This window comes from Tursiops truncatus, chromosome 11 (genome assembly GCF_011762595.2).
Source record: "Tursiops truncatus isolate mTurTru1 chromosome 11, mTurTru1.mat.Y, whole genome shotgun sequence".
NCBI lineage: Eukaryota > Metazoa > Chordata > Mammalia > Artiodactyla > Delphinidae > Tursiops > Tursiops truncatus.
The window spans coordinates 38,751,264-38,766,954 of NC_047044.1; the positions used below are offsets into that span (position 1 = coordinate 38,751,264).

Sequence of the window (15,691 nt, forward strand, 5' to 3'; positions counted from 1 at the left end):
TAATGGAGGATGAAAAGGGGTGTTACCAGAGTGGGAGGCAGATGAAGCAGCAGTAGTACTGATAGGATGGCATGGTCTCTCTGAAGAAAACGAGTGGAATCTAGCTTAGCTCCCCTAATACCTTTCACGGACACAGTAACTTTTCGTTTTGGAAAGTACAGGCACTTATCCACATTCATGGTTTGTAACTGTGTGATCCCGAATACAGACTTTTTTTCCCTCTCCTGGAGCTGTATAGTTTTTTTTCTCTTCCCTAAAAGCCTTGCTAAGATTGCTTAAAATGCAAAGGGAAATCAGCATGCTTTTAGAGCCACATTTATATGATTTATTGTACATAAATACAATTAAACTTACTTGGCTGTTTAGTTCTATTGTAATTCTGTTCCTCATTCTGATTCATATGTTGAAAATATTGTGCTATTCCCTAGTGTTAGAGTTTTATAGAGAAGTAATTATACTTTGCAAAAATTTACTGAAAAACTGAAACACCTAAGGAATTTGTGTGGATTCCTTATATTAAGATCAGGTGTTCATAGGTTACAGAGACAGGCATTTGGGAAGAAGAACATGATATTACACTTTTGGGGAGGGATTCTGAAAATTAAGGGGACTAGTATTTTTGAATGGATTTTAAGAACTATTGTTAATAGTGTTTGGAGATGAATGAATTGTTTAATTCATTTGTAAGACTCCTCACTTATGAAAGGGAACAAATGTGAAAAAAGAAAAAGGAATGTGAAGCAATCTCTAGCTGAGCTCTTCCAAGAACTAGATAGTATACCACACAATTTATTCTAGTTATGAAAGTGTCAAAACTTGGCTTCAGCATTTATTTTATTAAAAATTATTTTTAACAATTTTTAATGCATTTGAAATATTTTTTAAAATTGTATTTTCTTTAGTTGTGTGTGCATAGTTTCAGATAAATAATAGTTATGAGTGATTGTTGAGGCTTACTTACTGTTGAAGAATTCTTATTAAGTAAAAAGTTCTATTGAATATGCTCTTCTCCATATATTAGAAGCATTTAAAAATGTTAATACAAGTTGTGTTTAAAGTAGGCAAATGGTATGTTGGTTGCTTTTTCTGGATTCCTGAATTTTGTGGAGTTCTGCTTTTTCAAATTAATAGGGAAAAGCTACCATGAAATGGATCCTGTTTAGTTATTTTAGTCTATGAACTTATAAAATGTTGATTATTAAAAACCTTTTTTTGGACTGATAAAAGTGTGCTTTATTAGTGAGTCAAATACCACAAATAGTTTTGCTGTCAGCGACCTTTTCCAAAATGTTGAGCAACTTTAAAAAAATAAGGCTACTAACAAATGAAATATCATGTTCTCTGGATTTAAAGGGTAGTTGTCTTCCTGGAAAAATCTGTATGTATTTTAAAACTCTGGAACCTCCACTCCCCCATCCCCCCGCCCCCCCGCATCACCACCCCGTAAAATATGTTTAGGCTCAGATAATTACAAATAGATTTTTCACCGCATGACTTTTTGGTATTACATTTTACATTTGGATGGGACGTGGGTCAGTTCTATCTTAGAGGGACTAATTTTTCAAATGCAAGATATCCATTTCATGCTTCCAATCCATAAACAAGTAATATTTCTTAGTCATCAATATGACCAAAAATGCCACCACAAAATTCCATGCCTTTTAGGGAGTGGTATTGACTGAATAAGAATCATTGGCCTAGAGCATTGTGGCCAAAGGAGATACTTGCTCCAGAGAGGTAGTCAGAGAATACACTAATCCTACCACCAGGCCCAAAGGTATGAAAGAACTTCAAAAACAAATAGCTTCCAGTTGACTGAGCTACAGGGGAAAGGGCTTTTTCAGGGAGCCAACTAGGTTTCATCCTGTAGCTGAGGAAAGCAAAATGTTAATCAGCAGGAATTCCAGAGGGCGCACAGAGGAATGATTTGGAAGGGAGAGGAAGGACACAGGATTGGGTCAGATTAGGGACCGTACAGAGTGGTATGGAAATGAGAGTCTGTACAAGTGAATGGGTGAGACCTGGGGAAGTTTGGTCTGCTGTCAGTGACTGAAATAAACATGGAAGTGAGACCTGGTAGAACCTAAAAGTCCCTTTAAAAATGGGGGAAAAAAAAGGTAACATACACAGAGCTAATACAGAGTAAATGAACCCCCCTTATATAACTGTCATCCAGCTACAACAATAGTCAACTCATAACCACTCTTTTTTTTCCTGTAACTTCCAGTAATTCTGTGTTCTGCAAAGTGATCCAGGACCCTCAAGAGATAACGTGAAACCAAAGTTTCACAGAAAAGTGCTCACTGATATTTTCTGTTCTGTTCCTTTTCTTTTTCTTCAAATAAACTCTGGGTTGCAGAGCACTAAATGGATTTCGTGACAGATGAATAGGTTACAACTGGTAGTTGGAAAATTGAGGTTGAGGTTTGTAGTTAGGCTGCTTGGGTTGGAGTTCTGACGGTACCCCTCAACAACTTTGTGTCCTGTTACTTAATTCTAATCCTCACATCCCTCTTATATAAAGTAGTACCCACCTCCTAAGGTTTTTGTGAAAATTACCTGTATTTGAAATACTAGATGTTAGAGCTTAACAGTGCTCTCTACACACCTAGAAAATATTCAGTTACTAGTAGATGCTATTACTATTTTAATTCACCAACGTGGGATTTGAATCTAGGTCTCTCTGATTCCAAAATCTGAGTTCTTATATTTTTTAATCTAAAATATAACTTATAGACAGTTATAAATTTAAAAAAAGAAAATCTAGAGATAATGTATATTTTTCTTTTTATCATTCATCATAGTATTTTTCCCCACTCTACATTAAATTGCAAACATTTCCATTTCTTTGAAAACAGTTTTCAAATAATATTCCACCATTTTGTTCTCTAGAGGCAGAAATGTTATGCTTCATAGGAAAGATACTTACCTAGTTCTAGTTACTTAGTCAGTGCACAGTCAAATTTTATTGCTACTTTTAGAACTTTATTGTGAGAATTTTGGTCAAATATAAAAGTCATGAGAATGGTGCAGTGAAGTCCGCCATGTCCACATCCTTCAGCTTCAACAGTGATCAACTCCTGACCAGTTTTGTCTTACCTATACCACCACGCACTACCCATTCTATCCCTATGTTATTTTCAAGCAAATCTCAGATGACTTATTATTTTATTCTTAAAGATTTCAGCATGTCTCTAAAATATAAGGAATCTTTTTAAAACAAAAGAACAATATCACTGTCAAACCTTAAATATAGTTCCTTAATCTCATGAAACTCCTTAGACTTAATTTCAGATTTCATCATTGTTCGAACTGTCTCTTAAATGATTATTTTAAAAATAGTTTCTTTGAAAAAAAAAATAGTTTCTTTGAGTAAGGATGCAAATGAGGTCAATATATTGATATTCATTCATATGTCCTTTGAGTTTCAAATTTGTGGCTCTCTTCTCCTTTTCCCTCTCTCTCCCTTTCTTACAATTTATTAGTTGTAAGAACTGGCCATTTGTATTTTATAGTTATAACAGGGATCAGCAGAGGCTTATTTCTATATGATGGAGAGCTGAGAATGGTTTTTAAAGTGTTTTTTTTTTTTAAAGCAACAAACCTTATGTAGCCCCAGATGACTGTTTGCTCTGTGGTCTTCTATATCCCACAATCTGGATTTTCATGATTGCATCTCCATGGTGTTGTCTAATATATTGTTCTATTCCCTCTATTTCCTTTAGTTGGTAGTTGGATCTAGAGTCTTAATCAGATTTAGGTTCAGTTTTTTTTTAAACTCATTTGTTCAGTACCTCCACGATATTTCTTTCTTTGTTAAGTCATATTTATTAAGGTGTCTTTTACATATAATAATATGCTACTGTCTTAAGAGTGTGATTTGATGAATTTTGACAAATATGCACAACTGGGCAAACCACCATGAGAATCAGGATGTAGAACACTTCCGTCATTCATTCTGCCCCTTTCTAGTCAGCCCGCTCCCCTCAGGCACAGCTTCTGACAACCACTGATCTGCTTTCTGTTACTATGACTTTGCTTTCTCTAGAATTTTACAGAAATTGAATCACACAGCATATAGTCTTCATTTCCTGGTGTCTTAGCATAATTCTTTTGTTACTGAGTATATTCTGTTGCACGGCTGTACTACTCTTGGTTATCTGTTCACCAGTTGATGTGCATTTGGACTATTTCCAGATTTTGGCTATTATGAAAACTGATTTTTATTTTATTTTATTTTTTATTTTATTTCTTTTTTGCGGTACGCGGGCCTCTCACTGCTGTGGCCTCTCCCGTTGCGGAGCACAGGCTCTGGACGCGCAGGCTCAGTGGCCGTGGCTCACAGGCCTAGCCGCTCCGTGGCATGTGGGATCTTCCCAGACCGGGGCACGAACCCGTGTCCCCTGCATCGGCAGGCGGACTCTCAACCACTGCACCACCAGGGAAGCCCTTATTTTTTTTTTTGTTCAAGTTTTTGTGTAAGGTTTGAGTGAATATGTTTTCATTTCTCTTCGTAACTAACTAGGAGTAGAATTGTGGGGTCATATGGTAAGCATATATTTAAATTTATAAGAAACTGCCAAGCGTTTCCCTGTATGACTACGCCACTGTTAGTTCCTACCAGCAATATAGGAGACATTCGGTTGTTTCAAATCCTCATTAACACTTTAATTTTAGTCGATATTTAATTTTATTATTCCAGTAGGTATGTAGTGATAGCCCATTGTGGTTTTCATTTGCATTTCCCTAATAAGTACTGATATTGAGCCTTTTTTTCATGTATTTATTTGTCACCCCTATATTTTCTTCGGTAGAGTGTTCAAATTTTTGCTCTTTTTTTTTTTTTTTTTTGTGGTACGCGGGCCTTTCACTGTTGTGGACTCTCCTGTTGAGGAACACAGGCTCCGGACGCACAGGCCCAGCATGGCCGCTGGGCTCAGGGGCCCAGCCGCTCCGCGGCATGTGAGATCTTCCCGGACCAGGCACGAACCCGTGTCCCCTGCATCGTCAGGCGGATTCTCAACCACTGCGCCACCAGGGAAGCCCTTGCTCATTTTTAATGATGTACTGGAATTTATCCTAGTATGTGGAATAAATCCAATTTCACATTAAAAAATACATAGTTATCCAGTTATCCCCAAACCATGTGTTTTAAAAAAAGCCCATTCTTTCCCACCAGTAAGAGTTTCTACTTCATTGTAAACACAATTTGTCTATTTAGATCTATTTCTGAACTTTCTGTTGTGCTCCTATGAAGTACAGTTTTTTGAATCCTAACTAATAGGACTTAACAAAAAATCCATTTTCTTTTTATTTGGTTACTTTGTCAGATCTGAGCAATAATCTTACATGTTATAAAAAATTATTCAAAGTAGCTTCTTTTTTTTTTCCAGTGTTGATACTTTGTTATTAGCAATGAAAATCATACATTTCCTTTTTTGTTCTGAGGTTTTATTTGCTAAAATATTAACACTCTAAATGTACCTTTGGGAAGAGCAAAGAGCTTGATGAGAATTAGTGATGCTTATTATTATCATTTCATAAAATCTGACTTTTTGGTTTGTTTCAAATAATTGTTAACTCAGTTCCCATGCAACTTCCTCTCTAATCTGTGTGAAAGGAGAGAATAACTTTCACATGTTTATTACATTTATCTATAAATGAGAGCTGAGAAGAGAGGTAGGAGATTCAGTCCCACATTACTGTTGTAAGTATACTATAAAATCAGTAGCTATTTTCTTCTCATCTTTTCCCCTCCCAGATAAAAAGCTTATAATTCATAGAAAGAAGCTTTAAAAAATATTTAGGGTTCTTTTTGGTTTTATTTTTGCTAGTACTTATTTAAAGACCAACTCTCTCTCTCCCTTGAGGATACCAGCCAGCTTCTGTGCTTAGAAAATTATTAATCTTTACAAGAAGTAGAATAGGAGATGTCTTTACCTACCTTTGTCAATTAACTCAGTTCCTTTTTGCTTTCAGTCTTTTCTTATTTCTCACCATTTCTACCAAATGGTTCCTCCAGGTGTAGTTATCCCCCGTTAAGTAAGATAGTTTAAGGAATTTGTAAGATGCTTGTTGCTAAAAGAACTATACTGGTTTCTAGAAGAACTTTGGAGGGAAATTGTGATTCATCAAGTAATTCCTATTCTAAAAGCTTCCTGGAAAGTAAGATGTACACACTCTCCACAGAGATAGTATGTGTGATAAATAGGTTCCCAGGTCAGTGGGTGTAAGAGTGTTGCCAAGAAAAAGAACATTCAGAAATTTAACTTGGTATGCAACAGTCCATTTCCCTAATTTGTCTCATCTTGGTTCATTTAGCAAACATTTACTGAAGTTTATTTTTTCTGCTTTCTTTTAATGCTGGTGAGTCTATATTACTCTATGATTTAAGAATTCATGCTACTGACATTTGATCCTACGGTCAGGGATTTTTACAGCCCAGGTACCAGAGAATGATTGCTTTCACAGAGTAGAAGGCTAGATGAGACCACTTTTTATTCTTCCTAGGTCTTAGAGTCTTGCTGACTCTTGTCTCAGTACTATGTATTGAAGAATTTCTGTACTCCACTCTCTTTTCCGTTCTAGTATCTTTATCACATAGTTTTCGGTGTTGTGGTTTTATACATTTTAATGTTAGTTAGAGTGAGTGTTCTGTCATAACTCTCTTTAAGAAGTAATTTTTCTGGGTGTCTTATGTAATTATGCATCCAGATGATCCACCCTTACTTTCCAAATAAATTCAACTTATGAATTGATTTACAGATATTGACACCTTCAGTATTAGTTTTTTTTTCTTAAGAAGAGATCTTAATTTATACCACTCAGTAAAGTTTTATAGTTTTTTCATAAAGTTTTTTTAGTTTATTTTTATGGTTATTCTTAAAATTATATAATCTAACTAGCTATTGATGTTACTCTGAGAAGCTATTTATTTCTGTGTGCTTAATGAAAAACCATCTTAAGGAACTGTAGTAATTCTAAAATATTTTTGACAAATTTGTATCATTTGAAATGATGAAAATTTGCCTTTCTGATGCTGAAATCTCTTATTCGTCTTCCCTAGTTTTACCAAATAGTACTTCCAGAGTGATGGTAACCACCCTGTTGATAGTGGACATCAGTGTCTTAAGTCTGGCTTTGCATTTAAATTTTGTTGATATTTTGGCATAAAACATGATACTGTCTATTGGTTTGAGAAAGTCTTTTTAAAAGTCCTAAGAGAGATTCGTTTTCTAATCAGGACTAATTTCTTAAACTTTGGTACCCTTTACTAGATTCCTTTTATTGATTCTGTTTCCACCTAAGATACATCTTTTTTTTGGGGGGGGGGGCATGCTGAGAGGCTTGAGGGCTCTTAGTTCCCCGACCAAGGATCAAACCCAGGCCCCGGCAGCGAAAGTGCTGAGTCCTAACCACTGGACTGCCAGGGAATTCCCAGATATATCATTTTTCATAGGATCCCATTGCCTACTATGTTGTTTAGTCTCCACTTTTGGTCCCTGTTAATCAGAACTCTGAATTGCTGTATACAGGTTCCTTTCCCCAAATCAGTTTTGATCATGTTTTACTTATATTCCAGGGAATTGTAGCACTGTAACATGTTTCAGTGTTACGTAATGAAAAGTCTAGACTTCTTAGGCTATTTATTATCTGTATTTCTTTGTGATCAGAGCATATGCCTTTCCAATACTCACCTCTGTCAAGGACTTTGAAGGATCTGAGATCTTACCCTGCTTACAAGCTAACGAGTTAGCCTGCTCTGGTTTCATGGATCCTGGCAGAAGACACTAGTCTCCTGGGAGTCAAGAACAGTTTGTTCCTCACAGCAATAGCAGTAGCCACAGTGTTATCATTTTTCTTGTACCAGTTACCTAAGCCCCAGTTCCCACAGGGTGAGAAGAGGGCCAGGTGACACCTGTACACATAGTTAGTTGCATTACAGGAGAGACCCTAAACATTCTCTGGAATCTCAGCCTACTTGTTTCTTTAATTCATCCCTTCCATTCTGTCCCCCAGCTTTCCCTCCACATCATCCTGATTTAAGACTCCATGTCAAACAGATGCTTTCTTCCATACTCCCTGCTATGGACCTTGTGTCTTTGAATGTGCTGCTTATTTTCTGTGTTCTCCTATTTCAGATGCTCCAGGGATCCTTCTTGGTTTGCACAGTGGCTTCAGCCTTTCTTTTCTCTTTGCACAATTTGTAAATACTGTTGTCTTTCCTGCTATTCTGTGCTTTGGTCAGTGTCTTAGTGTTTACAAAGTGCCTGCAGAGATATTATTTATTTTTTGTCTCTTACAAAACACACACAGGCAGTGTATTGGTTAAGAATGTGTTCAGTTACAAGGAACAGATGACCTATTTCACAGTGGGTGTAATGGATAGAGTTTAGTTTCTGTTTATGGGTTGTTGGTTTTTTTTTTTTTTTATTAATGTAAAAAGTCTGGGTAGATAACACAGGTGGTGATTCGGTTTTTTAAACAGCACCCTTTCATGTAAGCTTTTCCATATGTTCTTCCCATCATCTGAGATTCTTCTTTTTTTAATATCTGCAATTCCAAATTAAACGCATTTTTTAAATTTTAAATTTTAAATTTTAAATTCTTCTACAGAGTGTTTGTAGAAGACTTACTCCCTAGGTGAAGATACTTATAGGCTACTAAGGTAGAAAATGGCCTTTAACATTAAGTTATGTGCGCACGTACACACACACACACACACACACACACACACACACACACACACACACACACACACACCCCTACCTTCAGTGGCTTTTATTATTAAGTTATCTGCACATGTACACACAGACACACACCCCTTCCCGTTAGACTCTACATTCCATGTCTGTGTGGTGTGTCTTTTGTTACCTTCCAAAAAGTGCTTTAAGGTAGTCCATTTACTTGAAGATTGAATGATGAAGAAAGAGTGAACCCTACCTTTAAGCAAACCTTGTCACTGGTAGTTAGAGCCTAGAGCCTAGAAAGATGTTGACAAGGGTGTGAATGTGGAGGTTTGGATTTTAAGCAGATAATTTAGTTTATAGGAATTAAATGTACCAGTTGTTGAAAGGAACACTTTTATTGTGTAGTTTCTGAATGCTTAGTATTTCTTAATGCTATCAAATGTATCTTCACGTACTATCAAAACATTTTATTAATATTATATAGAAGTAAAATGGAAACTATTCTTTCTTTCAGTGCTTAGATGAATATGAAGATGATGAAGCTGGGCAGAAAGAGCGGAAACGAGAAGATGCAATTACACAACAGAACACGATGCAAAATGAGGCTGTAAGCTTATTAGATCCAGGAAGTTCCTATCTGTTACAAGTGAGTATTTAAAAATTCTAGAATGTCACTAGCTATTTTAACAATTTTTAAGTTACTGTTAATAATTTTTCCTGTTTCATTTTGGTTGCATCAACTCCATTTAAGTACTTTAAATGGATTTAACCAGTGATTTTCCTTATATCTAAATACTTTTTGACGTAAGCAGTATTTGGTCCTTAGTTCCTGATCAGTGAATATTTACTGACTAAGCAGGTTTAAACAGTATCTGTTGTAAAAATAAGCAGGAAAAATAATTACCCTTTTGCTCTTAAAAAAGTAAGGATTAGTGAGTTTTAAGTGAGTGGAGAGTACTGTTCCAGGCTGATATCTGCATTAGAATTATGTAGCAAATAAAGAGTTGAATAACAAGTGTCTACCAAGCCAAATGTTTCAACATAATAATAAAACACAACATGTAGTATTGTGAATTGCCAGAAACACCCATATTTCTGTGTAATTATAAAATACTTTTTAAAACAAAATTTAAGTCAGTTTCCAATTAGCTGTTATCTTGGCTTCTTGTAGCACAGAAAATTGGGAGTTGTTGGCATTGGGGTGCCTGAGTTTAAAGCAAATCACTCTTCAGAATCATTCCATATAAACTGTACTTTGGGAATTATCTTGATAAATCTAAGCTTAAATTAATTTGATGACAATTTGAGATTGTAAGCTACTGTGTTGCCTTTTCAGAGTTCCAGCTTTGACTTTTTAAGTGCATTTTATTATGATACTACTCTAAAAGGAGTTTCCGAGCAGTACACATATCTCCCTGTTTTACCGATGAAAAAAATGAAATGTAAACTTGTCTATTAATTTCCAAGGTTATGATAGAAGGCATTTGGCAGAGAGAGGCAAAATATTTTGAAATGGTTTGGATGTGAACGCAAAACTTCTTTTTCCTCTGCTCTTTGAGGCAGATACATTGATGCGAAGAATGGTAATGTGGGTTTGTCTGTGCCCCTGTACTGCAGTTGCTACTGCTAGAATACCCTATTATAACATAGTGTAAGCTAAGCAGCAGTGCTTCTCTCAGCACCTCTGTGACTGTTCATAATCTAAAGTATCTTTGTATCCTTTGTTTTTGTGTATTACAGCAAAGTTGAAATTAAATCTGTGCCTATTCCAGGAGAAGACATAGGCTTAATTTATTGGGATAGAGACAATATAGCATTTTGATTGAGTCTAGAACTGGTTTTAGTTCTTGGTCATGTCACTTAACATCAGGCAGCAGCTTTTGGAAAGAGGGCTGATTTCTTTCTGTTCCTTACCCAGTCAAAGCTGAGGAGCCTAGTGTTTAGTTTATTTCCAAGTTTATACCCAGATATGTAGCAGTCTCTGCTGATCCGGGCTCTCTGGGGAGCTTTCTGCCTTATCCAGTTTATCTTCTTTCCTGTAGCTTTTCTAGTCTCTTCCTAGGTCTGCCCTTCATTTCTCTCATTTTTGTTTATTTGTTTGTTTCATTAGCAATTAGGATGTAACTCACTGATGATCTTGGTTTTAAGTATGTATATTCCAGGCTATGTGCTTAGGATGAAAGTGAGGCAAAAACTCTCCAGTGGATCCCAAATTGCCACATTGAAGTTGGAATGGGAACAGGAACTTTTCTGTCTACATAGTTGACCTCTCTCTGAGTTACTACCTAAACTCACATATTCTATTACTCAGATAAGATATAGATTTTATTTATAACTCCAACTTCAAAAACAACAAAAAGAGAGAGAAAATATTGGCATCATTGGTTGTTTTAAGGCTTTTCTTGAATAGGACAGAGAGATTTTGTTTCTTAGCATTATGTATGTGAATCAGTTAAACAAATTTTTTAAATGAAGAATGAAATGGGAACATGAATTTGGCATAACAGTAAGCTCTGTGAAAGATTAGAGTGTTTTAAGTTTCTGTTTGGCATTTTTCAAATAATATGGAGTAGTGGTAATAAAAAATGAGACTTTATATTTTTTTCTTATATTTTTAGCTATGATTTTACACATTTTTAACCATGTTTTTTCCCTAGATAATATGCCAGTTTTTAAAGTAATATATTAATTCTCTGATTAAATAATACATGATCAATTAGAAAATTTGAAAAAAATGAAAATGTAAAAGACGGGAAATTACCTAGTTTGGTCTCCTTATGTATTTTATGAACTGTTTATTAAATTTTAAACTTTAGGCTTAACTAATTTTAAAAGAAGCATACAATCACATGCTAAAAAATGGAAAAAGCATAAGAAGGTGTAGGTAAAAAGTCTTCCTCAGCTACCTGGTTACCTTCTTTGGAGGCAACTAGTGCTTTCTTTTCTTGCACATCCTTCTAGATCCTTCTTGAGGTAGTCCATAAACAAATTTATGTCTATATGTGTGTATATATATGTCTATATATGTATTCACTAATTTTTAGCACACTGTTTTGCATCCTGTTCGTTTCATTTAATATTGTGGAGTACATAAAGAGCTTCCCTATTATTTTTTTGTAAACACAGAATATTCTATTTTGTATATGTATCATAATTTTTCTAACTAATTTCTGTTGATGGTCATTTAGGTTATATATAATTTTTTGCTTTTACAAACAATGTGGTGGTGAAAACCTTTTAATATATGTTCTTTTGCATATGTGTGTGTAAATCAGTAGGATAAAACCCTAGCACTAGAATTTCTGGGTGAAAAGGAATGTGCATTTGTAATTTTGATGGTATTGCCAAAATTCTCTTTGTAGGTGTTATAGCATGAACATTTTTTTTCATGTTATTCAAAACTCTTTGTGTATTATTTTCAGTAGCATAGAATTTTCTTTTTTAATGTGTGTAATAGGTGACACAAATTTCCCATTAATACAAATCCTCAGTGGTTAAACGTTTTTACTATTATAAGTCATACTGGAATTAACATCTGTGGAGAGTAAATAAGCTTTTTGTGTTTTGAATTATTTTCTTTGGCCAGATTACCAGAGATGAACTTATTGGGCCAAAAGCCATAAAGCATTTTTAAATGTTTTATTTATTTATTTTTTGGCCGCATCTTGCAGCTTGAAGGATCTTAGTTCCCCCAGGGATCGAACCTGTGCCCCCTGCAGTGAAAGCACAGAGTCCTAACCACTGGACCGCCAGGGAATTCCCCATAATGCATTTTAAAGATTTTAAAAATTTCTGATACATATTGCCTAAATTACTTATGAAGAAAAGTTTATCAGTTTATGTAAATAATGGCATTTTGTGAGAGGACATTTATGAGTTTTATTTTTCTCCTTTCTTTGATTATTTATTGATTTGCCTTTTAAAACAATCTCAAGTTTACTGAAAAGTTGCAAGTACTGTACAGAGAATTTTTTTCCCTTAAAATGTTTGAGAGTAAGTTGCTAACTTGATGCCCTATTACCCCCAATACTACACTGTGTGTTTTCTACAAACAAGATCTCCTACATAACCACAACGCACCTCTTAAAAATAGGAAATTAAAATTGACACATTCTTTTACCATCTAACATATTCAGCCATCATCAAGTTTTGCCAGTTGTCCCAGTCATGTCTTAAATTATAGCAAGAGGGTCTAATTCAGAATCACATGTTCTATTTAGTCACTATATCTCTTCTTCAGTCTGATACAGTCTTTCCTTAACTTTCTTAATCTTAACACTTTTTAAGATTATAGGTTATTTATTTTGTGATGTGACCTTCAGTTTGGGTTATCTAATATTTACTTATAATTAGATTCAGGTTATATGTCTTTGTCAGGAATGTCACAAAATTGGTGCTATGTTTTTCTCATTGTGTATCCTATCAGGTGACACATGATTTTAGTTTGTTCCATTGCTGATGATGATCACTTTGGTCGTGTGATGAAGGTGGTATTTGCCAGGCTTCACTGCCCCTTCTTAATAAGTATTTTGTGGATAAGTGCTTTGAACCATGTAGATACCTTAATCTCCATCAAACTTTCTATTTATCTCTGTCCATTTATCTATCATCTATTTATATCTGTATATCTGTATCAACTCACTATTACCTATTTTATCTGATGGGTTTTACTTACCATCAGTATTAGTTTTCTATTGCTGCTATAACAAATTACCACAAATTTGGTATCTTAAAATGACACAAAATTATCAACTTACACTTCTGTAAGTTGGAAGTCTCACTGGACTAATAAAATCATGGACTGAAATCAAAGGCTAAAATCAGGGCTGCATTCCTTTCTGGAGGCTGTAGGGGAGAATCAGTTTCCTTGCCTTTTCCAGCTCCTAGCGGCTACCTGTATTCCTTGTCCCTCTTCCTCCTTCAAAGTCAGCATTGTGACCTTTATTCTTTTCCATATCTCCCTCTGACCTTCTTCTGCCTCTTTCTTCCACTTTCAGTGACCCTTGTGATTACATTGGGCCCATCAGATAACCCAGTATAATCTCCCTGTTTAGTGGCGTTGATTTAGCAACCTTAATTTCCCTTTGCCATGTAGCCTAATATATTTGAAGGTTACAGAGATTAGAATGTGAACATCTTTTGAGGGTCATTATTCTGCCTACCACAGCACATCATTATTTATTTTAATAGTCACTTTATCCCAAATTTGGCCAGTGAGAGCCCCTGTAACCTTTTGTATCCTTTGCTACATCTCCATCATTCTTGGAATACTTCTTTGTTTTCTGGCATAATAAGATAATGCAGACTCATCTTTAGCTTCTTACTCCAGTCTTGGAAGCTAGCAGCTATTTCTCTAAGGAGCCCTGATTCCTTTTACTGGTAAATGATATTGTGAAGCCAAGATCTGGGCTGTAGTTATGTTCATGTTATTGAGATGTCACCATTTGTAGTCCCTCTCTATGTACAGACCTACTGTGTGTGTCTCTATGTACATGCATACGTATACATATCTGTTTGTCTGCTGCCTGCCTACCTACCTAGGTAACTACATCTATCTATGTAGATACTGAAACTAATTTATACCAATATGGCCAATTCTAATCTAATATCACAAGACTTAAATCTAGTATTTGTAACTCCCTTTTGTGACACTGAGGAACCTGTTTCCCGTTATTCTTAATGTGTTTTCTTATTTAGTCAATTCCCCTATATGTAACCTATTTCCCATTGCCACTCCTTCCCCACACGTATGCCCTCCGTACCGCGAGTGGGTTCTGACATCATACGTTGGCTTTACCTTGTGCATGAACACTCTCCTCAGTTTCTTCAGGCTTGGGCATCCCTTGTGAAGCTGCAGGTTGCCCTCTTTACCGTGCTTGAGTTGTGACTCCTCACACCAGTTCACCCCCTCTGTGGATTCCGTCCTTACCCTGCTTAGCTTCTCCATCCTGTGACAGGCTGCTCTTCCTTAGGGTCTTCCTTTGTTCCCGCTCAGACTGAGACCTCATGCTGGATTACTCCGTCATGGGGACCCCTTATCACCTGATTGGGTTTTGACACCTCCAGGCCAGGCTGCCACTCTGTGGACACTCTCTTCATCCTATTTGGGCTCTGGCACGTCAGCCCTGGTCATGCCCTACAGAGATCCTCTCCACACCTTGCAAGGGCTGTGAATTCTCCATGCCAGACTGCCTTTTTTTTTTTTTTTTTTTTTGCGGTACACGGGCCTCTCACTGCTGTGGCCCCTCCCGTTGCGGAGCACAGGCTCCAGACGCACAGGCCCAGCGGCCATGGCTCACGGGCCCACTGCTCCGCAGCATGTGGGATCCTCCCAGACCGGGGCACGAACCCGTGTCCCCTGCACCGGCAGGCGGACTCTCAACCACTATGCCACCAGGGAAGCCCCAGGCTGCCTTTTTTGAGGGAACATCTTCTTTACCCTTCTGGGGCTCTAAATCCCCATTTTGGGCCCCCCTCATGAATGGATGACCATCACGCCATGCTTGGGGCTCTCAGTATCCCTTCCTGGGACTCCCTTTCTGACCTTGCCTCAGGCCTGATAACCTAACTTCCCTTTCATGCTTTGTAGACCCCTCCTCATTCTGCTCAGGCTCTGATTTCTCATGCCAGGCTAAGTCCCCTTGCTGTATGGATGCTGGCCTCAGTTTTCTTGGACTCTGATTCTTTTTGCCAAGCAGCTCTTCTTCATGGAGTGTTCCGGTATTCTGATACCCTGGTTGGGGCCACCTTGTTTCCTCCCCACCTTGCTCTGCCCCACCTAATGGCTTTAGGACTAAGGCGTTCAGGAAAGGAGGGGAATAATGAGCTTTTCCTTTTTTTTTTTTTTTAATTGAAGTACAGTTGCTATACAATACTATACAAGTTACAGGTATACAATATAGTGATTCACAATTTTTAAAGGTTATACTTCATTTATAGTTACAAATATTGGTTATTATTTAGTTTTTCCTTTTAAAATCTTTGTTAATTTGATAATGTCC

General features: G+C 36.5%; 1 protein-coding gene across 1 annotated transcript in view; it reads left to right on the plus strand.

Moving 5' to 3' along the window:
- Positions 1 to 15,691, plus strand: part of PAWR (pro-apoptotic WT1 regulator) — a 102,665-nt gene that overhangs the window by 60,990 nt on the left and 25,984 nt on the right. Inside the window, exon 3 of the mRNA XM_033866301.2 lies at positions 9,205 to 9,336. Within this exon, the coding sequence (XP_033722192.1) occupies positions 9,205 to 9,336 (132 nt within the window). The remainder of the gene's footprint in view (positions 1 to 9,204; positions 9,337 to 15,691) is intronic.